We start from the raw sequence: 23,590 nt of genomic DNA on the forward strand, positions 1-23,590 counted from the left end.
CAATGTGGCGCCCACTTGTCTCGGGTGTTTCATAAACTGCAGTATGTTCATGGACAGGATCGCTTAAACTCTACTGTTGGAGAGAAAATAAGCAAGCACGTACGGTCATCTTCTTTATAACCAACATCATAACTTTACAGCATCTATGTGCGCTCGCCACTGGAGCAGCAGGTCATTGGTAATCTAAATAAATTATACATAGCAGAGAGTTTCAGAACACACTACAGCGCTCCGTCGTAAGACGACGGTAGGAAATGGGAGCCCACGAGAAGGAGTTGATTGGCGCTAACGTCGAAATGCAAAGTCTCTCTTTCCAAACAACAACAACAGAAGGTGTCACAGCCCCGAAAGTCCGTCAAAAAGGCGAAGGGGGCTGCGAAACGCTCGCACGCACCTATCACGCTTGTCCCGCAAGGCGAAGGACACTCACAACCCACTTTCATTCTAAATAAGTTAATGAAGCCGGAGACCTCTTCCTCCCCGTTGCCTCGGCGTCGAATCGGTTTTTGACAGGAACTACGTCGTCGCCTCCAAACGCACGAATAGTCGTTAAGGCACGCAACTTGGAATGTCTGTACAGTCCACTTTTTTTTTCGTCTTTGTGTCGAGGGAAGGCGGCACCAGTGGCCTTTGCTCGGCAAAGTTCAGATGGTGAGGTACTTGAAGTCAGCCACAATGACGTCAGTCGCCTTGGCCTCCTGTTCATTGCGAAGCTTGAGGGTGTTGCTGTCGCCTTTCTTGCGCTGGATGTTTCGCTGCTTGCGCTCCTGCTTTTTAATCTCTTTCTTTGCCTTAGATGATAGCCGTTTCTGCAAAGAGCCACAGTTAAGCAAACACCTAAGAAGCAATAATGTTGTGAAGCATCTTTCGTTATCAGCTCCGATATCTACTGGATGCATTTTTTTAGACCATACAGAATTTTAGTTTGTTGCCTGTGACAGATAGCACACTTGTATTCCTTGAGCTGGATTACTCCGAGGTGGACATTACTTGCACGAGAAATCCAAATGCATAATCGAATAATTAACGAAACTCCACATGAAGGGGCCCTGAAACACTTTTTGAACATAAGAAGAAAACGTTGGCCAATCTGTCGTACAGGCTGCTGTGAACATGTGAGCCAAATATTACTGCACTGCATGCAGCAGGGAATTAACAATCTCCTGTCAAACACAGCTGAAATATCGCTTGCTCTCGCTTACGCAATGTCGTCATGCAGCGTCATCGAAAGCAGCTGGACACATCAACGCTATTGGCTGATTTCGTGATCACGACAGCATTCGCAGTGATTCATAATTGCTCATTTTGAGTTCAATAATTAAAAAGAATATATATATATATATGTCTGTGATCTCAAAAAAGACAGGAAAATCATTTTATATTGCACTGCGCATATCCGCGTCTGCTGTGCGTGGCCTCAGAGGTGGCAACGGCGCGCTGCGTAGCGTAGTCTAGCGCAGCCACCATGGGGTGCTGTGACAAGCCCTTTCACCGCTGTGACACTCAACTTTTGGCCAGGGCCTTGCCCTCTTGGTTTCTCCACTGTGTAGCTTCCAGCATGCTAGCGAAGACGAAAAGAGAGAGAAAGCGGTGCAATAACTCCGTAGTTGAAGGATTCGAAAACCTTTTGCAGCATGAGATTCGTGAATGAATGCCCTTTAATAATGAGGAAATTCTATGATTAGTTAGAAAAATGTTTCAGGGTCTCTTTAACTTCCACTTGGTTTAGAACTAATTACTTTATGGCATATAATTGTAATTTAGGAATTGTTGCTGGTAAGTTTTGCAAGGCATATACGCTTGGAACGAATTCTCAAGATGAGCCCAGTTTACAGAAATTCATTCCCAAGGTAGGCAACGAAGTATGTTGGCATTACAATTATTTTTGTGTTTCAATGCATAAAATGGCGCTTAGTTAATAAGTTGAAACAAGAGTACATTTTTACCATAAGTTTGACGACACACCTCTCGAAACCAGTGTCATCCTCAGAATTAGTTCCAAGTGGATATGCTTTGCTAACTCACTGGCTACAATTCGTAAAATGCAATACGTGCTGTGATGTAATTAGTTAAACACTGAATTATTAAATTTTTTACTCAATTATGCAATTTGATTTCTCATGCAAGTGATATCCACTTCTTCGCGTAATTCAGCTCAAGGACTAGAATTGTGCTATATGCCACAGGCGATTTATAAAAACTCTATATGGTGTAAAAAGAAGCACTTGGTATATTGAATGGATGCTGCACCTGTAATATCATAATGCTGCTGCACTGCAGCAGTTACCGGATATACCTAAGGGAAGTTGCAAAGAAACATAGTGTGGCACATCTGGAGAATGTATGGCTAGTATATATGTTAACATTCTTACTGTCAACATAACTCTAAACATGCATATGCTAACTTTTTCTTTAGTTTGTTTCTGCCTTGTCTCAACAGAAACCAAACTGAAAGTGGACTTCCCCGAAGGAAATGCCGGCCACCACGAGGGGATTTAAGGCCGTCCTGGCCCCCGTGTTAATCAGAACCGCTCGAGACTCGGATAGAGTCAAAACCATGTACCAATGAAGTGAATACAATCTTTTCTATTTTTTCATCATCATGATGCCCGCCTTCATCGTCGTCTCCTGATTCCTGCGGTGACGACCCACCTCACCCGGTCGAGATTATATCAGTATGAAAGCATTCGACAGCAATATATGAAAAATACAGAACCTTAAAATCTTTACTGGTTTTACAGTTTGATGAAGAAAGGTAACTGGAATATCTATGTGTTTGGTAAATTGCAGACTTTACAGAAACTCTTACTGCGAGAACAAGTTCCCAAGATGCAATTGTAAGCATTTCCTCTCTGTAGGAATCAAGCTCGAGCGCCTTTCCCGTGACGAGATAATCCTCTTTCATCCCCGGGAGAGCGTCTGACCTCTACGGAGCAGACGAAAACAGCGAGCTACCAAGAAGGAAGACCCGAGGGAGAGGAGGTCGCCAACTTGACCGCCCGACAGAGGTCTGACACTTCCACAAGTTCCCCGAACTGCAATAGGGTGTGTTTGGCTAGTTGGTTTATCTTGGAAGGCATGGCAATATGTCCTTCCTTCATTCCTGCCCCCCCCCCCCCCTTTCTATTCTTGCTTTCGTAGTGTTTGACAATCTGATGTCATGTGGCAAAGCACATTTTGTTATCGGCACTTGTGTGGCGTCTTTCTAGTTTCCATCCTCGTCTTTTTGCACTGTTCCTATGCCTAATGAGGGAGGCGTCAGCGTCATAGAGAACTAGGAATCAGGAGACGACGATGAAGGCGGGCATCATGATGATGAAAAAATAGAAAAGATTGTATTCACTTCATTGGTACATGGTTTTGACTCTATCCGAGTCTCGAGCGGTTCTGATTAACACGGGGGCCAGGACGGCCTTAAATCCCCTCGTGGTGGCCGGCATTTCGGCGTGGCAGCCACATTCCAATCAGAACCGCTCGAGACTCGGATAGAGTCAAAACCATGTACCAATGAAGTGAATACAATCTTTTCTATTTTTTCATCATCATGATGCCCGCCTTCATCGTCGTCTCCTGATTCCTGCGGTGACGACCCACCTCACCCGGTCGAGATTATATCAGTATGAAAGCATTCGACAGCAATATATGAAAAATACAGAACCTTAAAATCTTTACTGGTTTTACAGTTTGATGAAGAAAGGTAACTGGAATATCTATGTGTTTGGTAAATTGCAGACTTTACAGAAACTCTTACTGCGAGAACAAGTTCCCAAGATGCAATTGTAAGCATTTCCTCTCTGTAAAATCTAGATGTGTCGTACAGTGAAGAAAAAAAAAAAGCCACATGCTCTCATTGCGCATTACTCTGCACCTCCTGTAAGAAGTGCAACCTACTTAAATTTAAATCATATGCCTGAAAGCAAACGTGGAGGCTGAGCTGTTAATGTTTGGCGAGTAATGATTCGTGGATATTTTCACAATATTGCCAAAGTGCCAGTTGAAGGGTAGACCGAATGACAGTACAGCACTGCTAAACAAAGCAGTGGTAAGGCTATCTAGTGGCATTACACTGGCCCTACCTTTTGGCCAGGTGTGGAATCTGCTTTCGTTTTGCCCTCTTCAGGTTCTGTAATGCCGTTCTTTGGCGACACTGCTGCTGCACCCTCATTGACTATCAAAGGTTCCAGTCCGTCTGTGTTCCAGATCGACTCTACTTCCTCACAGGGCTCTGGCAGAAGAAAAAAGGAAAGAAATTGCCACACACGGTCACAGAACTTGATATCTTCGCAGTTGCAATCTCTCTCAAGTACAAAGAGAAAACTCAAGTGAGAGAAATTTAAAAAGTGGACACCATAGCATCGTAGCCAATGGAAAGAAAGGGAGATAATTGTATCACCAGGCTTGCCAAAATTTGGCTTGAGGTGAAGTTTAAGAGAGCATTACACCACAAGATTGATTCAACGGATGGGTCGGCACAGCTGTTCTCAATGACTGCTGGCAAAGAAACCACAGAGTTGAAGTAAGTGTTTCACAAGTTGCAGAACAGAATGGAGGTACGTAGTTCTAAATGCTGAAGCCATTGTAGTGCAAATATAACAAACATGAGCAACAGAAGATAGGACACTACGGGTGCCCTCTTTGCTTTCACTTTGTGCTTGCTTTATCCCCTTTCGGCGCTCTGTGCACAATTGTGCAAACCAAAATAGTGTATAAAATGCAAAAGCACTGATGAAAACATATTTAAGATGTATCGCATACATATTGAAACACTTCTCAGTGGACCTCTTCTACAAGTTAGAATAATATGTGTGCAAAATGAGTTGGAAGGTAGACAGTTGTTTGCTCTTGGTGTCAGTATCGCATCATGTAGTGTGTTCACTTCTTTCATTGTTTTTCAAAATGTCTTACATCAGGCACATTTTAAAAGTGGCTGAATATGTGCTTTTCAAGTGTGCTAGACAAGAAACAGTTGATGTTCTCGTATCTGACATTCCTGTAGAGAGTTCTCACATAAGGTCCACATACTGTAAACTTGACATAACTTGCTGAGTAATTGAAAATGCATAATGTATTCTACAGCTGTATGCTCTAAGATTCTGGTGATACAATTGTTGAAACAAAATTTTCAATTGACAAAATTGATGGCTTAAGAGGTTATTTGCACTACAGTGGCTTCCCAAATATCAACCAACTCACACAAGAACAAGTTATTTGTTGTTCTACATCTGTGTGTGCATACACCTAGGATTAATCGTTGTGTGTTGTCGGGTGGTTTGCTTGCACTATTTCACGCTGTGTGAATGGTACTCGCCTGTGTCCCTACTGGGGAGAGAAGCCCGGCGCGTCATGAGTTGACTAATGGCTCCCACTTTGTTGAAGCCATTCTCTTGCAGGGCTTCCTTGATCAGCTGCAGGTCCTGTGGATGATCGCGAACTGTAAGCACCAGCCTGTCCAGCAGTGTGCAGACACTGATAAAAACCTAATAGCACAGGTTCATCAATACACGAGGCACCTGCCATGGTGGCTCATTTGCAACGGCGCCCTACTAAAAGGCACGAGGGCTTGATTTTTGGCCGTGGCAGCCACATTCCAATAAGCATGGCACACTAACATACTAACCGTGCGGTGCTTAGTAGGTGGCACAGTATGTCACCCCAGCTGGTCAAAATTAATGTGAAGCCCTCGATTGAAGTGTCCCTTATAGTCCTGTGTTGCTTTTCAATGTTAAACCTAATTTAATCAAGCCTCATTTTCTTACCCTCCCTCTCGTGAATAGGAAGAAATATGCATGAAAAAGGAACAAAGTCGACGAAGCTGAACTGCAATAGGGTGTGTTTGGCTAGTTGGCTTATCTTGGAAGGCATGGCAATATGTCCTTCCTGCATTCCTCCCCCCCCCCCCCCCTTTCTATTCTTGCTTTCGTAGTGTTTGACAATCTGATGTCATGTGGCAAAGCACATTTTGTTATCGGCACTTGTGTGGCGTCTTTCTAGTTTCCATCCTTGTCTTTTTGCACTGTTCCTATGCCTAATGAGGGAGGCGTCGGCGTCATTCTTTCTCGTGCAGATTTTTTTCTATTCACGAACATGTGCGAACTTGCCCAACAACTTACTTTACCCTCCCTTTACTTGCTGCTGTGGCTCGGGAGCTAAGGCGTTTGCTGCTCAGCACAAGGCTGTAAGTTCAAGTCGCTGAAGCAGCCACATTTGGCGGGGCCAGAATGAAAAGAACGCCAGTGATGGTACATGCTTTGGGTGCACAATAAAAAAAACCCCGGGCAATCGAAATCATCCGGATCTTCCCAACGATGGTGCCTCTCATAGCACATAAGTCACTTTGGAATGTTGAACCAAAAAACGTCTCATTGCAATTCAATGCAACATTACTAATCCATGCCAGCAGGTAATTCGTCAACTGAACAGCTCTCTACGTTTCCCGTGACAGCCACCTGGATTCACTGTACCAGCTGCACACCCCATAGAGCAACCCGTTTGCACTCCTTCACTGCATGGCTGACAAAGGTGCAGAGTGATCCCATGTTTGAAATTCAGCGCAGCTTAGAGACGAAGGCAAAAAAAGGGCCATGTCAACACAAGTGCAGATTAAACCCGGGCTAATTGGTATGAGTTTATGTGGAAAATTCAGAGCAGCTTAGAGATGGCAATGACAAAAGGGGACATATTAAAACAAGTGCTGAATAACCAGGTTTACCTTGCTCCTAAGCATGGAATAACCTCTTGGAACTGACCCACCAAGTTTCTGGCCATAAATTTGAGGAACAAGGAATTTGCCTCCGGAAGTTGGCAGCAAATTGGAAAATATTGCAGACGTTTTCTATGGAGGACAGCAGCTTTTTAAAGAACTGGCAGGACTAGGGCCAATGATGACAAAGCCAATAAGTATTTAGGTGCAGCTGTAAGCCTTCTTGACCTTTTTGAATGCCTACTTCAGTATGCAAAGCCAGACAGACGAGCAGCAGACATCTTGTGGACAGCTTGAATAGAAGAAAATGTTTCAGAATCTTGAATAATCTGCACATTTCGACGGGAATGGATTGGTGAGGTGGGCCTGGAATCCATACACATATGTACAAAAAAATGCTTGTTCCCATGTTGACAAGACAAAGGGTCCACAGAAAGATGGAGATGAACTGTTAATAATGGCCACCTTGTTTTGCCACTGCTGTTCCAAACTTGAGCATCTTAAGATACAATAAATAAGTAATGCCACAAGAGCAATGCAAACAATACTAGCACTGTGCAAACGATACAAATGCTTATGACAACACTTAAAGATGCACGAGGAGTACTTACTTGGATGCCAGTCTCTCGCATTATTTGCTCTTCCAGCGGTGCTGTTGCATCACCGGACGCCCCTTCTGTACTTGAATTCTGCTGTTTGTCGACCTTTGATGCCTTTGTTCAAAGAGGTATTGAACAATTAATCGATTGACATCGCGGACAGGAAGCAGCCATTGCATGCACTGAAACACGAGCGGAGGAGGGGGGATGCTTTGCATGGCACTGAGAATGAGAGAAGGAACTGGAGACAGAGACAGCACGGAGAGAGAGAGAAAGGAGGGTAGCCGTGACTCGGCACATTCACACATCCGTCCTGACTTGGCACTTTTCCACCCCTTCCACAGGCAGAGTCCCTGCTCTTCGACAGAAGCAGTCACTGTTTTAACGATGACTCTTGGCAGTTCATAAGCCATAACTTCTCAGTTGAGCCCTTGTAGTTTGCTGGCTTAAATCAGTGCACACTTTGCATAAAAACGAGAAAAATGACATGGGACAGCAGCGCCTGTCCTGCGTCTCTTGCGTTTGTTCACAGCGCAAGCGTATTTAACCTTGCAATTGCTCTAGTATGCTCGTCTGGGTGCTGATGCATATCCTGGCCATGCACAAGTAAAGCAGTGTCCCACTTTCTGCACAATCCTTGCCTTTCCCAAAAATTCTCGAATGTGAAACATCCATTGGCTGGTTGTGCCATCTACATCGAAGTTGCTTAAATGAAAATTTCGCAGCAGGTTTTGTTCTAATACAACAGATGGCACAACAAAGCTTATTTGCTAGTGTTGCTCGCATCTTCTGTTTTCAGACATGGACCAGCATAAAAAAGCCTATGCAATTTTTTAATGATGCATAAATTCAAGAACTTATGAACTCTGATTCAGATAGCTTCGATGTTGATAAGGAGGTGTCTTTAAGTGACAATGACAGCAGTAATGAGGCTGTGTTGCCTATGAAACAAAAATTCTTTTTAATTGAAATGTTTAATTAGCACACATCTTAATTCTTGTTTAAAATTTCAGATTACAATACTTGGTAAAATGTCTAGTAACATATCGCCAGTAAATAGCATTTGTTGCACTTCAGAAATACCTCCGCCATACAGCGGGCAGAAACACCCGGCACCCACACGTACACGAAGTAGCCCAGCAACATGTTCTTTCAGGGTGCTCTCAGTGTTTGTTTGAGCAGAGGCACTGAATAGGAAGGGTGTTTCCCAAGAAACTCGTCATTTCAGAAATGGCTGAGCAGTGTGTTGCAGAAGCGCAGAGACTACTCCGGTCAAAAGCAAGTATGCCCTTTATTAAGCCTGTTTCACACGGTGGGATTTTGTTTGCGATCTTGTACACGCGGAGAAAGAGCCACTGTCCTGAATGTTTACGAAGATAGAAATTTCAAGTTGAAGCTTGGGCTTGAAGACTATGTGTTTCAGATACGCGAAAATCACAACCATCGCACCTTATGTAAAACAAGAGTGCATAGATTACGGTTATCACAAATGCAAAAAAACAAAATCACAAGTGGATATTGGATCTTGTGAAACAGGTTTTAAACACAAATCTAAGAAGGAGCATCAAGATAAATTGTGTGTATGAATACACAGGCTAAAAGTCCCGCTATGAGTCTCGGTGTTGGTCCAATATAATACTGCAAATGCTTTCGTTCAATTCTATTCTGCTGATGTTAACTTCTGCAATGACTGGGAGACTAAGTTCAACGTAGTATGTGTGATGTCAATAGAGCCAATGGCAAAGCGTTAAAGGAACCTGCTATAGCAGCAGAATCGGGATGCAACTAGTACACGGCTAAATTTTCTTTTGTCCATATATGCAGACCCATATATGACAAGGTTTGTGTTACTACGCCCATGTGAGCATCGCAAAAAAAAAATGTCTATATAGGCAGCTGAAGCAGGATTTCTAAAAGGACACAAAAGGCAAAACATTAAACCAACCTAAACCACTATAAAACTTTTTCAAGAAACCTTGCAATGCTTGTTTTATGTGGTGATAATGTTGCAAAGAAAATCACAAACAATCAAAAGGGCCGCAGCATACTTCCACAATTCACATTATGATCATGTTCTACCTGCCAAGTCTTGCTTAGTTGAAAGAATAGATGGAGGAGGTGTCACACTCCCGCTAAAAAGAAGTTTAAGAACCTTCCCAACAGAGAGGCATGAGGAGATTGCACTTGTGAGTTCTATGTAGAACAATAAAATTGGCCTAGCTGCATTTCATTTTGTTTCTAAACGCACATGAAGTTTTTTCATTATTCTTATTAACCGTTGAATACAATCTATCAATTACATGTGGCAGCTAGTGTAGTGCCTTTACCAGTGGCAGCACTAATCTTGTCCATTCATCATTTTTTCTAATTGCGAATGCTCTGCTCTCAATTTAAATTAAATTCTAGGGTTTTATGTGCCAAAACCACGATCTGATCATGAGGTAGTGATGATGATGACTTATGAAGTTTAATGGCCCAAAGGCTACTATGTCCATAGAATGCCAACCAGTTTATGAGGTAGTGGGGGCTGGATTAATTTCGACCAGCTGGGAATCTTTAACGTGCACCTAAATCTATTAACCCGAATTGAAATGCAGCTGCCATTAGCGATATCGACTCTGCGACCTTGAGCCCCCCTTCCCAGTAGTACATCATAGCCACTAAAGTACTGCAGTGGGTGATCTGCTCTCAATAAATGTGGTGCTTTGGACACTTTGGAAAACTGATATTTCAATTCAGGTCGACTTAGTTTTTTAGCTTTACATTCTTAAAATTTTTCCTTTCATGTACCATTAACAAAAGGGCCGCAGATTTTCACAGTGTGGCAAACCACTGCTCCAAAAAAAAAAAAAAAATGTAACACATGCTCGTGAATCTAAGCACACACACACACACCCCAATGCTCTGAAGATCTAAACATAACACCTTTGTGAATTGTGGAATACATTTGCCTCCAAGCTTATGTAGTGGTACCTTGCAAAATGCATATTCACAAACAGGACAAACAAGGAATCTGCTATAAGTTGAAAACTCTAGGAGCAGTGACACAGAGAAATTCTTGTCAAGTACGTTGCAGTGTCAATGAACCACAAGAGTCATCATGACAAGCAGTCATTTAACTAGTTGACCACAAGTGGTTTGTCTGCTGAAAGTTACTTTTGAAATCTTTTCAAGCAAACAATATATTTCATGGGACATTGTACTTTTTTTTTTACTGCCTCAGTTGCCTGTTTACTACAGTACAGTAACTTGATAGCATATTTAAATTGCTTAGCAAGAAAGCTGCCCTCACCTGCTTGCTATACTGCGTATCTAAGGTGTTCAGCTCTGTCCATTTACAATACAGCAGGTCTTTCTGCCACCCCCCCCCCCCCCCTTTTTGTTGAAAATAAGAATAAAGACCCGATTTGAATCTACACACTTCCCACTGTGGTCATTAAAAAAAAGAAAGGGAGCAGTTCGGTTCGCATGAATATGGTACCTCAGTTTTTCTGCTAAAATGCCTAACAAATCCTCAGAGCTTTATGCTATACATAGCACGAGACAAAGCTGATGCAAGGGGACGATAAAATTTTGGTACAAGCTCGTCCCCTTGCATTAGCTTAGTAACTCAGTTTTTCTGCTAAAATGCCTAACAAGTCTTATGCTACACATAGCATGAAACAAAGCTGATGCAAGGGCACGATAAAATTTTGGTGCAACCTTGGTCATACTCTGCAAAGGACTGTACTACATGAAGTCACTCAAATGCGCTCACCAGAGCGCGTGCTTTTGATGCAGCCCCGCGAAAAGAAAAAGGCGCAAACGTGCCCTGCAAACTCTGATGTGTCACATACCGCTTGTGGCACACCACAGTTGGTCATGCAGCTCTGTGGCCTTTGCATTCTGGCTGCAAGAAAACCATGTGCTCCACTGTTTGCATTTGAACAACTACTTATAGTACACCTTCTTTGACTCTACCATGAACATGTACGGCAGCTTCAGTTTGGCAACGTGCTTGGTTCTTGAATTCTAGAGCCTCCGTGTTGGAACACCTTTGAACTTACTTGGTCCTTCACTGCATTTCGTACAACATTGCAACCTCTGTCAAAAGTGCACAGGCCATACCACCACTGCTTACGAATGGAGTGCACATTAGGCCATATTGTGGGGCTTCGTTGGGAACTGAAAAAATACTCGTAAACATGCAACAAAAAATGCACTGTGTTTTGGTGCCTTGAGTGGGTGCCTTTTTCCCAACGAACGCAGCACACAGTGGCCACAAACAACCTCGGCACGCTGTATGTGTGAACGAGGAGTCTATAGGAGGCATTGAAATCATGTTGACGCGATTTTACTCCCAAGTTTGCAAGAGAGTAGTTCCTTTTTGAGACTATGCCATTTCATTGCCAACCAGAAATTTGAGACAGTCTCTGGATTGTACGATGTGGGACTCTGGTGGAGAATTTAATTCTCAAGAACAAGCACGACTCACGCCCTCCCTTCCACGTCCCAGTGTTTTGCAACACTTCGGATGCCCTGCCAGATGGCTCTGTAGTTTTTGTTAAAACACAATGCTGCCTGTGCACTTCAACAAAGGTTGCTCATTCCACAAACCCTTTGCCGACTCATGGGAAGCAATGCTTCCAGTATAGTCGAGCCTCGAATTCTCATAACTTCATTATATCCTATGTTAAGTATAACATTTGTTACACACTGCCCCCTATCGGCAAGAAATGTGCCAGTTCTACATTATATCCAATATGTTATAACCATGCTCGTTATATTGAGGTACAACATAAAAGGAAAAGTTCAACAGGCATGCACAAAAAGGGGCATAATTAAGCGAAAAGCCAAAGATGAACACACATTAAAGGATGCACACAAGGCAGGGAGCATTAGCAGGCCACGAGCAGGAATAGGACAAAAACTTTCACCTTGCACACAGCAGGATGGGAAGGGGGTAGCTTAGCCAGTGTTTTCCGGAGAAACAGCTTGTTCTGAAGGTTAGCAGTCCAAGAATAACAGTACCCGGTGCACCTTGTTTTGTGCCGTTAGTTGCACTACACCCGCCCATGTTCCACTAGTTAAAATCTTCAGGTATGTGACTTGGCACAAAAAGAAATAAGAAAATAGAATAAACAGCCCTACGGGCTATCTTGAAAATGTGGGAATCTATCATGTTAACAAGTAAGCTGCCCACATCCTTTCTAATCAATTGCTTAATGATGCCCTCTTAGGGTGCCCTGTATATTCCAAGTTTCAGCTACCCTCTATAAAGCGCGCCGAATGCTTACAATTCACTTGCTGCTTAGAGGCCAACTGCAGTAAAATTTCACATACTGTAACAAACATTTGTGGCGATGCTGTAGCTACAGAGGACACTCTGTGCAAAAGGCAACCATGTGCATCAGAAGTATGTCAAAATCCATGTTTTCTATACTGAAACTGGAAAAAAAGATGCCCCAATTACAACTTGCCGGATGTTGCACATAACCTAGATTTGGCCTGATCAGAACCAACATGCCTGCTCATTGCTCCACATGCATAGTACTATGTACGCTGCGTGCGGCTGTATATTCTAAGAACAAAAAATGCCACTGGGACAGCTCTCAACACGCAACGTGTGATTATGGGATTGACATCATCATTGGCTTATCGTGTGGCTTCATGGCACACCATTAGAAGTGCCTGTAAGTCTCCTACAAAGCAATCTGAATGCTTTTAATTCAAAATCTGGGACTTCTAGCCTTACTAGTTTGCCACACTTTGGTGATGTTTACCATTCATTTTTAGCAAATAAAGGTTCAAGTGAGATTTCACTACAGTTGACCTCTAGCCTAGCTAACCTAGCGATATAATGGGCTGCGACTGCACCGTCGCACGTGTCTGGGCAGTTCAAAGCCAAAAGCGACAACCAAGCAAGAAACGCACACAGAACACAAGTGTTTTTTTGGGGGGGGATTTTTTTGGTTCTCCTCTCCTCAGACCAGGTTCCCGCATCGCCTCTTTTTATTGAAAGCACATCGGTGGTACAGGCCAAAAATGGCCAATAGGCTTAGCGACTTCCTCTGGAATAAGTCACTACTATATGTGTTATCTATATACACAGATTTACAATTTATATACGAACGCATATATATATATATATATATCTATTATCACACTGTGTTGAACACACCACATACTAATGCAGTCACACAGCACTCGCGCCTGCCTTCACTTCCGTCATGCTATATGGCACATCGAAAGGGAATGAGGATATATAAAATAAAAAACAATGAGAAGGAATGCAGCTAGCAACCGCACGATGGGGTTTTGTGAAGCAGGGGTGTAAGAAGCGCACTTTGGTGGCAGCTGATTTGCCAGTGGCAGTGTTATAGCACGCGCATCGCATGGGTGAGGGACTAAGGGGGAAAATGACACAGAGCACACGGAGGCCACACTGACGGGCATTCAAACTTCGTGTTGGCTTACAGCTAATCGGATTGATGCGGGACCCTGAGTATTGTCGCCAATTTTACGAACGCTGTTGTAGTGGTCGCCATTGTGGTAGGACAGGTGGAGCTCCGTGGCATTAGGCTTGTCCGTGCCCTTCACCTGAAAAAAAAAAAGAAAAAAAAAACGGTGTTCTGTGATTTCGAGGTATGGCATGGTTAGGCTTGACATGTTGTTCCCAGGTCCAGTGCATAAGACTTGCCCCCGGCACATTTGACTGCTCGTTTCAGAGCACTCTTGCAAAGCTTCAGAGGTTGTTTAACAAAGTAACTGCCCTTTATTTACAATAAGCACACTCCTATAATGTTCAGAAAGCAACAGTAACGCTGTTAAGTCCTTTGTCTGTGCATACAGTTTCGTTCTTGTTTTACATTAGTTTTAGAGCAGCCTAACGACGCTCTCACACCACCAGTCAAATTTGCCATTAGTATGGTGACAGAATACAAAAGTTTCTGATGAGAAAGCCAAGACAGGCATTTTATCTTTTGCAGCTCGAGCAGATAAACAAGCGGAGCATTCAATGGGCAACACAACATCGACTCGGATGTTGCTTATTAAAGAAATGCCAACTTAAAGGGACACTAAAGAGGAATATGAAGTTGCACAGTATTAGTAAAGTACACTTTTGCAATAGCAAAAATGACAAGTCATAGTGGGAGAGGAGGCTCAGCAAGACATAAAATACTTAAAAATTAAGGTGGATGGCTACAGTGCTTATATTGAGTTCCAACATCAGGCACCAAAATGGTGTTAAAATAATCTGTTGTAATATTTCACACCTTATGATTGTGAATTAATAAATATGCTGCACACAACATGTTTAGTTTTTGAACAAGAAGAAAGGGAACCAAGGGGCTCAATTTTGATTAATCATATCGTAAGAAGCCAACAAACAACGATACCAAGGACAACATAGAGGAAATTACTTGTACTTACGAAGTGAATGAAAGAAATGATAAATTAATGGAAATTAAAGTGGATGAAAAAACAACTTGCCGCAGGTGGGGAATGATCCCGCGTCTTTGCATTACGCGTGCGATGCTCTTACCATTGAGATACCGCGGCGCCATTTTCCCATCCACTATCTGGGGTATTTACATTTTTTACTACTACAACTAAACCTGGGAGTGTTAGCCAGCCCCACCACACACAAACCTTGGGGGCGGATGTGGAACATCCTTTTTGCCGCAGGCATCACGAGTACGTGATCTTTTTGGGTGAAGGCAACTGGTCATCAATGTTGCCGGAGTAAATACGGTATACATGCATCATAGTTACAATAAAGAAGTTATTCCATAGGAAGCGATGCTGATTTAAACCTGCTTATTTCAATACGCACAGAGTGATAGACTTGCAAAACTACACTACTTGCATAGCTATGTATGAAACGGACTGGTATAAAGCTGCAAGCTCTATACATCTATCTAACATATCGACTTCGGTCAGGTACCTGACCGAAGTCGATATGTTAGTAGTTTCTGACCAGTAGTCAGTAGTTTCTGACCACAAAACAAAAGCTGGAACAGTTGGATCATCAGTAGAATTTAAGAAGTAAGCAAGGCCGCCCCCATACAGGCTGGGTCAACAAAATTCAAGATAGCAAACGAAAAGTTAATGAGAATAAAGGTAAGTAAAGCAACCACTTAAATACGAATAAAAGCCAGCCTGCAAGTTTTGGAGGCTTACTCAGCAGTCCGGAATGTTGCCTTCTCTGTTAAAATTTCCGATAAGGTGGTTTCATTCACACTAACATGATTTACTTGAATCTGAAAGCAAAACTTATCAAGCAGGAGGCTGGTTTCAAGAGGTCACTGGGGAGCAATATGGTTATCCACGTCACTTCTACACACTGTATGCTTGAATTTACACACGTATTTCTACATATGTCAGCGCCTCCAAGAGGCCTTGGATTGATACTCAATTTCAGGAAATCTAAACCAACGAGGTGTTTCGGGAAAGGTGTTTAGAGAAAAATTTTAAATATGGATTACTGGCTGCTGAGGCCAGTCACTGCAAAGATTTAGATGATAAAAAGTGCATGGAAAATGTCATTATCACTCACCTGCCACAGAGGAGTATTTAGCTGGTGTATAACGATAACAAGCTCATGAAGCTTGGCAAAGGCAACTATGGCATCATTGCCTGCGTAGGTGCCAGGCTGACCCAGATTATGTACTGAAACACAAGAGCGACAAAACACCCAGGTTACGCACTGAAACAATCATGAAAGCCCTTAGTGGAGGCAATCATTGACACTTTAACACCCTCCCCGACAATTCACCCTTGATCTACTCGAAAAAGAGAAAATTACTTGCGCCAACAGAGTTTTGTATATTTCGTGCAATTGTTGGCATTTCAAGCCAGCGAGAATGGTACACATCACTCAATGGAAAACGGCAGGAGCAGAGCAGAGGCCGAAAGGCAGCACTTTTAATTCATACAGACTGTTCAGAGTCATAAAGTTCTCTCACAGTCTCACTCGTCAACCTTAACAAGCCAATTTTAAAAGTCAATGAATGAAAAATACATACTTAGCATGCCGAAAACTGGTCAAGAGAGTCATCGGCATGCAGCAGTGGGTAGACGTCTTTTCTGTGACATTATTTAGATTCCTATAATCGGCACAATATCCTGGTTCAAAATTTGGAGAATGCATCCCTTATAATGACCCACGATAATAATGAAGTAAACTAACTCTGAAAAGGGAGCAAACGTGACACGAGACAGGCAAACTGCACCAACCTTAATTTATCAAAATCCAACAATATTTATGGCCGCCGCGTAATGCCTTTTGCTGGTCGTAATGCCCTTTGAAGTACCTCCACGGATAAAACATACGATAAATTTACAGTTGCTTTGAAACACCACACATACCAATTGAACAAAATAGCATGTGTTACTAACATTATAAACCGATGCTCCCGCATGTGATCTATGCTTTAAAATTGCTCTGCTTGGCGACGTTAGTATGCATCCTGTGTATCCACCATGCAAGCACTACTAACGGCGTTTTCTGCGATACTTATGCATTTTCATTTGCTCTGCTTTTTAAGATTATTTATGTAATGGATCCACCACTAGCCATTCTCACTAAGGATCGAGATATGTGACTCGCCATACTGTATGTAATATTTATTTATTATTAAAAGACTTGCTATTATATTACTATTGAAGCATAATTTGCCTTCCGTTTAATAACGAAAGCAAATATTTCAAAACACAAAAGAAAGTGAATGCATGCCAAAATACAGGTGCACAACATGAATTGTGTTGACAAGCATGGCTTTGGTTGCAACAAAAAAGAAAAGAAAAAAAAATACAACTGACACCTTGACAAGCACAGCTTGTTTCAGGTGATCTTAGTGAAATATGCTCTAGAGTGAAGAATGTAGCTTGGGTCTTGGAGTTACCAGGTGGTGATGCAATGGTTTCTTTTATGCTCTCAGTTGGAATGCTGCGATTTAAGCCCCTAGAACAGGGAACACTTTTGAGAGATTACCGGCTATGCCATGAAAGAGTTTACAAGTTGCATATACTTACAATGCTGGTCAAAAGGGATCTCGTCCTCGACGAAGGGCTCGAAGTCGTTCCTGTGCTCCTTCATGTACTGCACCGTCTCAAACCTGTACTTGAGGTGGTTCCTCGTATGGCCTTCGAGTTGGTCATTGAGAGCACGGAACAGACAGTTCCTTTTAGGATTAAAGAAGAAGGAAAAAAAAGTTGTGTAATGACAGCCCATTAGTCATTTACTTGAAATACTTGCTCTCAACGACAAATTGCAAACGAGGCTCTCTTATGCAAATTGAGGGTAAAACCTACACAAACAAGCTTAGCTTCAGTACATGGGTGCTGTGTTCAGGGATTTTCACGCAACTATTACCAGGCGGAAACCTGGCACAAGTGTCTGCATGCACAAGCGTATTAGTCTAAACCTTGCCTTTCCGGCTCTTTTTACAGCTTTTTACGCAAATGTTCTGAAGTATACTTGTTATCCCAAAGTTATTTTCTAAGGCAATGAGTGTCATTTAGCATCTAATTGGTATCATTAGTGTTTCAAGAACACTGCAAGAAAAATCACCTGTTATAATATTAAATATGATCTGCCAATACTGAGCATTATCATCATTTGTTTTGAAAACATACCATAAAACACCTCTGAAGCACCCAGCTCACTTTCACTGAAAATTGGGTTAATCTAAATATGGGCGCTTGTCCGGTCGAAGCAGTAAAAACCAAGATGGCAGCCAACGAAAAAACTTCACGAGGCAGGGCTACGGTGGCTATGGAACCAAAGAAAGGATGTTTATTTTCAAATGGTAAATGATGGGGCACACTAGTGCCTACTCATTATCACTGAACCTAGCGAACGACTCTTCCGAGTCGGTGCAGAATAGGAAGTCAATGCATTCGTCGCTGACACTCGCGCGACTTGAACAGACCACGGACTCTCCGGTGCCTGCAAGTCGGTTATGCAAGTGCCCGTCCTCGCTGCCGTCCAATGCGACACCTATCCTACACCCCTTGGCGGGAGGGGGCTTAACACGTAATTTTCAGAATACTGAAGTTTTGGAAATGTTAATACTGGCACGAAACTGGGTGCTTTTGTGGTATTTTACGGTATATACACTTGACAAGAAAGGGAAAGCCAGGAGCAGGCTGACAAGTATCACTGTACAAGTGTGATCAAGATTTAGCCATAAACACACATCCTAAGAGGTCACAGTTGCAGCAAATAATGCGGCAACAATGGACTGGCTTTGTACCAAAAGCACTTTGCTCCTTGAGAGAAATGTTGTAAAGCATGTACACAATGCAAGCCCCCCCCCCCCCCAACCTGGAAAAACACTATCAGTAGGCTTTAATGGTTCCCTTTGCTCTTAACGCACTAAGACAGTAGCAGGCTCCCACAGCAAAAACGGCCATATCCTCATTATTTCTCAGACATCATTCCTAAGACTGCCATATTCCCAAACGTCATTGTCCTTGCGCTCTACAGTGATGCCTGATGTGGCCTCAGATAATCATGCACACAGGCTACCGCTCTCAAAAGTCTCAGCCATGAAAGAGTTGAACCGCAACCTTGTTCATAGCAGCAGAACACTGCAGCCAGTGAACTACTGTGCAGGGTATTTTCTATGAATAAATTTTAGACCAACATATACAGGGGAAGGCACACCTGTGAGCAAAAGCATACGAACCACTGGCTTGCCAGAAAAGCTGAACAGTAATTCAAACGCACAAAGTGAAATTGATGGGCACATTGGAAAGGTTGCAATGCAAAGTTTGGACTGCAGTTCTTAATATTACGTCATGTTCATAGGTGGAGAAGAAAATTGGCTTCATCGCACAATTTCTCATCTACTTTTGCTCAGTGGAGTACATACACAAGCTGAAAGCTTGAGGACTGCTTCTTAAATATATGGACCCATGGAAAACATATCACTATAATTCAGCAGAGGAGAAAAAAAAAATTTTCTTGACTAAGCAAGCTAACCAAAAAAATTTTTCCAGTGTCAAACACACACTGCTTCGTACTTTTTATAAATTGCAGTCCTTGAAACATAACCTCCCGTTACTCCTTAATAGATACAAAGATATAGCAAAGCCCATATTAGCATTACTACGTCAACTATTTTATAATTATTTTTGCTTTAAGGTAATAAAGTGAAGTGAAATTATTTTTGCATACATTCATTTATGTTCTTATTACGTCATGTTCCTGGGACATGGGCAAACTTATCCTCTGTTTAATGCAGTTGTAGTGATTTATACAGTGAATAATTTCACTGTTAAATTATTTAATGTTTATCAAATTTCTCCTGCTGATCTGTTATTTTAATGCTCTGTTACCTACTGATACGTTTGCTGTATTCCCTGTGTTACCTTTAAGCTAGTATTTTTTTTTAATTTAGCATTTTACAACATGCTAACTTAGATATCTGGTATTGTATACTTTAGTACTGTAATAAGCTAACTCTATTCTTTGTGTTATCACTTTTTCTTAGCATTTTTGCACAATGTATTACATTATTCTTATTTCTGATGATCTGTTATTTTTAATGCTCTTTCACCGACTTAGATGTATCTGTTCATGGTTTGGCATGGCCATTGAGGTCGGGCACCACGTGTGCATGAAGTAAAAGCCCTGCCTTGTATCTGGTTTCTGGGCCTCTGTCAAGCTGCAGACTGCAGCTTTTAGCCCTGGAAACCATTCGAAACATGTTGGGAAAAAATAAAGAATTGAATTGAATTTGTATGGACAAAACATTTTATGGGCAGTATTACGGGCTTCTGTCCCATGCGAACCTTTCCACAAAAAAACGTATTTGCTAGGCATCTGTTCCTTATGGATAACCAGGAAAAGTTTCCCAGCCCACTATAGCATGCTCTATACACACGTCAGGTTAAAACACTTTCAGGGGCGAAAAGCGAAGCTATTTTAATATTCAGACCACATTTTGTAGATAAGAGCACCGCCTTAGCTATGAGGGACGAATTTAACACACGGTTGTTGACTAATTTTAAGCCCCTCGAGCTCTAATTCGAACTTCAAAGGGTCCCTGAAAAGATTTTCGTAGTACCAAAAGAGAACCATCTAGACATAGAAAGTATCTGTCACAGAATGCTTTCTAACAAGAATTTTGTGCTGGCGCGCTAATTTAGAAGAGCCACAGGTGGTTGAACATTTCCCTCCTCTCAAGTTGTGGCGTTTCCCCTTCACTATTATTCCGTGTGTACCACTTGTGTACGTGCTGACGCGCGTTCCTAGGGACCGTAATAAAGTTTTACCATACCATACCACCTTCTTGGGCACAACGTTTGTGCAACGACGCAAGTGTTGTCTAGTTCCAGTCAATTTGAACCGTGTGTGTGTTACATCTGTTTCCAGCGCAATTTTTCTCTTTACTGTGGTGATGGTGACTTCAAAATAAAGTTTATATGTAGCATTCATGTTTTTTAAAGTCCTACAGTCCCTGCAGTTTACTCCCATCACTCCCCTGCAGTGGAAGACGAGCGCCGTACAGTGCTGGCACTATTCGTGTTTCGGCTGCCAAAGAAGACACTGCTGCACCTGTGCTCATGTGTGAACTCTTCCACACCCATCGACTGTGTCCCCAATTTACTATTGTCAACCGTTGTCGCATTCTTTCTCGCATCTCGCCTTTTTCCGGGTAGCCTTGCAATGCTTTTCGGAAGAAACATTTCAGGGTATTCCTTCCTTCACCATGCCACGCAACTATATGTGTGAAGGCAACAGCTGTAGCAGGTGATCCGCAATCTCGTGCAGAAGTGTGCCAATGGTTTGAAAGAAACGTCCACATATATAGCATATGTGCACTAATATTTACAGGTATGCAAATTGCTAGATATATGCATGTAATTAAAAATAATGTTAATAAAGTGATATACTCCAAGTATTCCCAATGGCATCACGTGGGAAGCCAGTCAGAGCGCTCGCCCAAGTGACCTCATTCATCCATTCTACACAGAATGAGCAAAAGCAACATAAAACACAGAAAGCAGTGCTGCTGCAAGCTATAGCGATGCAGATGTTTAAAACTCGATAATCAATTACACGCTTTACAAACAGTACTTAAATCTGTCTTTTGATGATCAGAAGGGCTCACTCTACTGACTCTCCATACTTTCAAAATCATTTCAGGGTCCCTTTAACTCATCCCAATATTACACTATATGGCTCTTCCTGTAATTCTACCCAAAACAGTAATCTGCTAATGCACATTCAATTGCCCTGTTGCAATGTCAAACTGAATATCTTACCCATGCTTTCGTGTTTTCATTACGTCTTAGAAATAAGAGGGCACACATATGACGGACAGCAAAAATGTACTGTAATGACAGCCAGAGATCATGCACTCCCCAGACTAGGCAATCTGTGACCAAGTTTTGGCATGTGCTTAGGCAGAGCTGTAGTACTAATGCGGGATCTCATTATTGTTTTAATCTTTCAACTGCATTTGATTCGATCACTTTTAGCAAGAAAATTATATGTGAAGATGAATAATTAGGCATGTGGTTAGGTTGTACTGTCAGCACAGGTCACATCTGCTACAAATTTTCTTGTCAGTGTTTCTATACCTAATGTACAAACAAGTTTATACACACACACACATTGCTGAAGAGAATTTATCCATTACCTAATGCTGTCTTACATGAAAGTAGAAATGCTTTATAACTATTACACCAGGAAAATAGCTGATATTTTTTAGCACGGCACGAGTTATTAGTGAAGTCCACTGGGAGGGGATAATGAATATACGATGATAATCGTAACAATGACACACCAGAAGCCAGGAAATAACTCCTTTGAAAAAACTCAGTCTATCGAGCTTTACAATTTAATAATCAAGAGCCAAGACAATTACGATGCACCATACAAAAACAGTGGAGGACGATCTTACCCATCACCCTGTATTTCCCGTAGGGTCAGCCCCATTGCCTTGAGCTGATCTTTGAAGCACGTGAAATTTTCATCGTCGCTGTTGGCCTTGTTCTTTTGCTTCAGGGTGCTCGGCTTCTGTTGCTGGTTGCACTTTTCCGACGATTTTCGGCGCGCCATTTTTCTTCCGAATAAATATTGAACCTAACCGTGCTTCTGCAAACATCGCATGCAAAACAGCACACAACGCAGTCCGTGAGCGACCAGCGCCAAACCGTTCACAACGAAGCAACAAGGAAGCGCACAGCGGCAACGTAAAACGGAAATCAAGAGCAAGAACGCCATCGCCATCCCTTTGGAAACGATTCCGTGCATTATACCAAGCGAGTAGCGATCCTTGCCGTGCCAGCCGCACTACAGCTGACGATATGGAAACCAGTGCCAGCATCAGCTACGGGAATATAACTATTACCGAAACAGTACGCGCGCAGGCTTTCTGTAAATCGGAAACAAGGCCTGCACACTCATTTTTATTTCATGCGTACTCGCGCACCGGATTACATCGGTGTTGCGAACGATATGCTATAATAGTATCGCACGGAGCAGGATGACTGACGCGCTGACCGGAGCACACACCACCAATGGCCCCCTTTTCTTTTTTCTAGTTCACTTACGAAGGCCTCGGATGCGGTCGTTGCTCGCAAACTGGGCGCACATTTCTCGTTCAACGAGCGCAGCCGAAGCCCCGAGCTTCCCAATATCCACGCGAACAGCATTGCCTAAGCGTCATACGCCACAAGCGGAGGCAGTGTAGCGAGATTTCGCATTAGATCCGGCGGCTCTCGCGTACACGGGAAGGAACATCGGCGCCTTTCTCCGGAAAAGCTAGATTCTACCGACCCATGCGGCGTACTCACAGGACGGGTGAGGCCACAGCGTGTGATCTGGATCATCGGGGTAATATAGGCGGGGGTCCCATGTCATCGGGAAGTAAAATCTCCGAGACGATTTTGCATCGCTACACGGCGGCAGCCAGCCTAACGAAGAATGGATGCCCGCTGCGTCGACCGAGTCGCCATCTGCCGGCAGCTGCGGCCACTGACTAAATAAAAGAGGAGGAGGAGTTGATGGATGCGGGAGGAGAAAGGAAGCAGATGAGGATGAGGAGAGCATGAATAGAGGGATGGGGCGCGGGAGCTGCCAGGCGAAAAGGCTGAGAACGCCTGCAACCACTCCGACTAACAGCAACTAACGAAAAAATGGCTCTTGTACCCTGAAGCTCGAAATGGAAGCCCGACTAGTGTGTAGACGTGTCAGTTCACTGCGCAGGTGGCAGCTGACCGCCCGACAGGTCATTTAATCGAACCATATCCACACAGTGCTTGGTGAAATATGTTCGAAGGTACCTGAGAG

The 23,590-nt window shown here is 42.9% G+C and overlaps 1 protein-coding gene across 1 annotated transcript; it reads right to left on the reverse strand.

The window, feature by feature from the left end:
- Positions 1–100: 100 nt before the first annotated feature.
- Positions 101–23,270, reverse strand: LOC119446250 (OTU domain-containing protein 3-like). The gene is made up of 9 exons (XM_037710633.2): positions 23,095–23,270; positions 22,200–22,393; positions 17,317–17,465; positions 15,839–15,951; positions 13,756–13,878; positions 7,312–7,413; positions 5,309–5,414; positions 4,077–4,225; positions 101–809 (listed from the first exon to the last, which is right to left on the reverse strand). The coding sequence occupies exons 2-9, from the start codon at positions 22,355–22,357 to the stop codon at positions 645–647; spliced, it is 1,065 nt and encodes a 354-aa protein (XP_037566561.1). The 5' UTR covers positions 22,358–22,393; positions 23,095–23,270; the 3' UTR covers positions 101–644.
- Positions 23,271–23,590: the final 320 nt, after the last annotated feature.

This window comes from Dermacentor silvarum, chromosome 3 (assembly GCF_013339745.2).
Source record: "Dermacentor silvarum isolate Dsil-2018 chromosome 3, BIME_Dsil_1.4, whole genome shotgun sequence".
Taxonomy (NCBI): Eukaryota; Metazoa; Arthropoda; class Arachnida; order Ixodida; family Ixodidae; genus Dermacentor; species Dermacentor silvarum.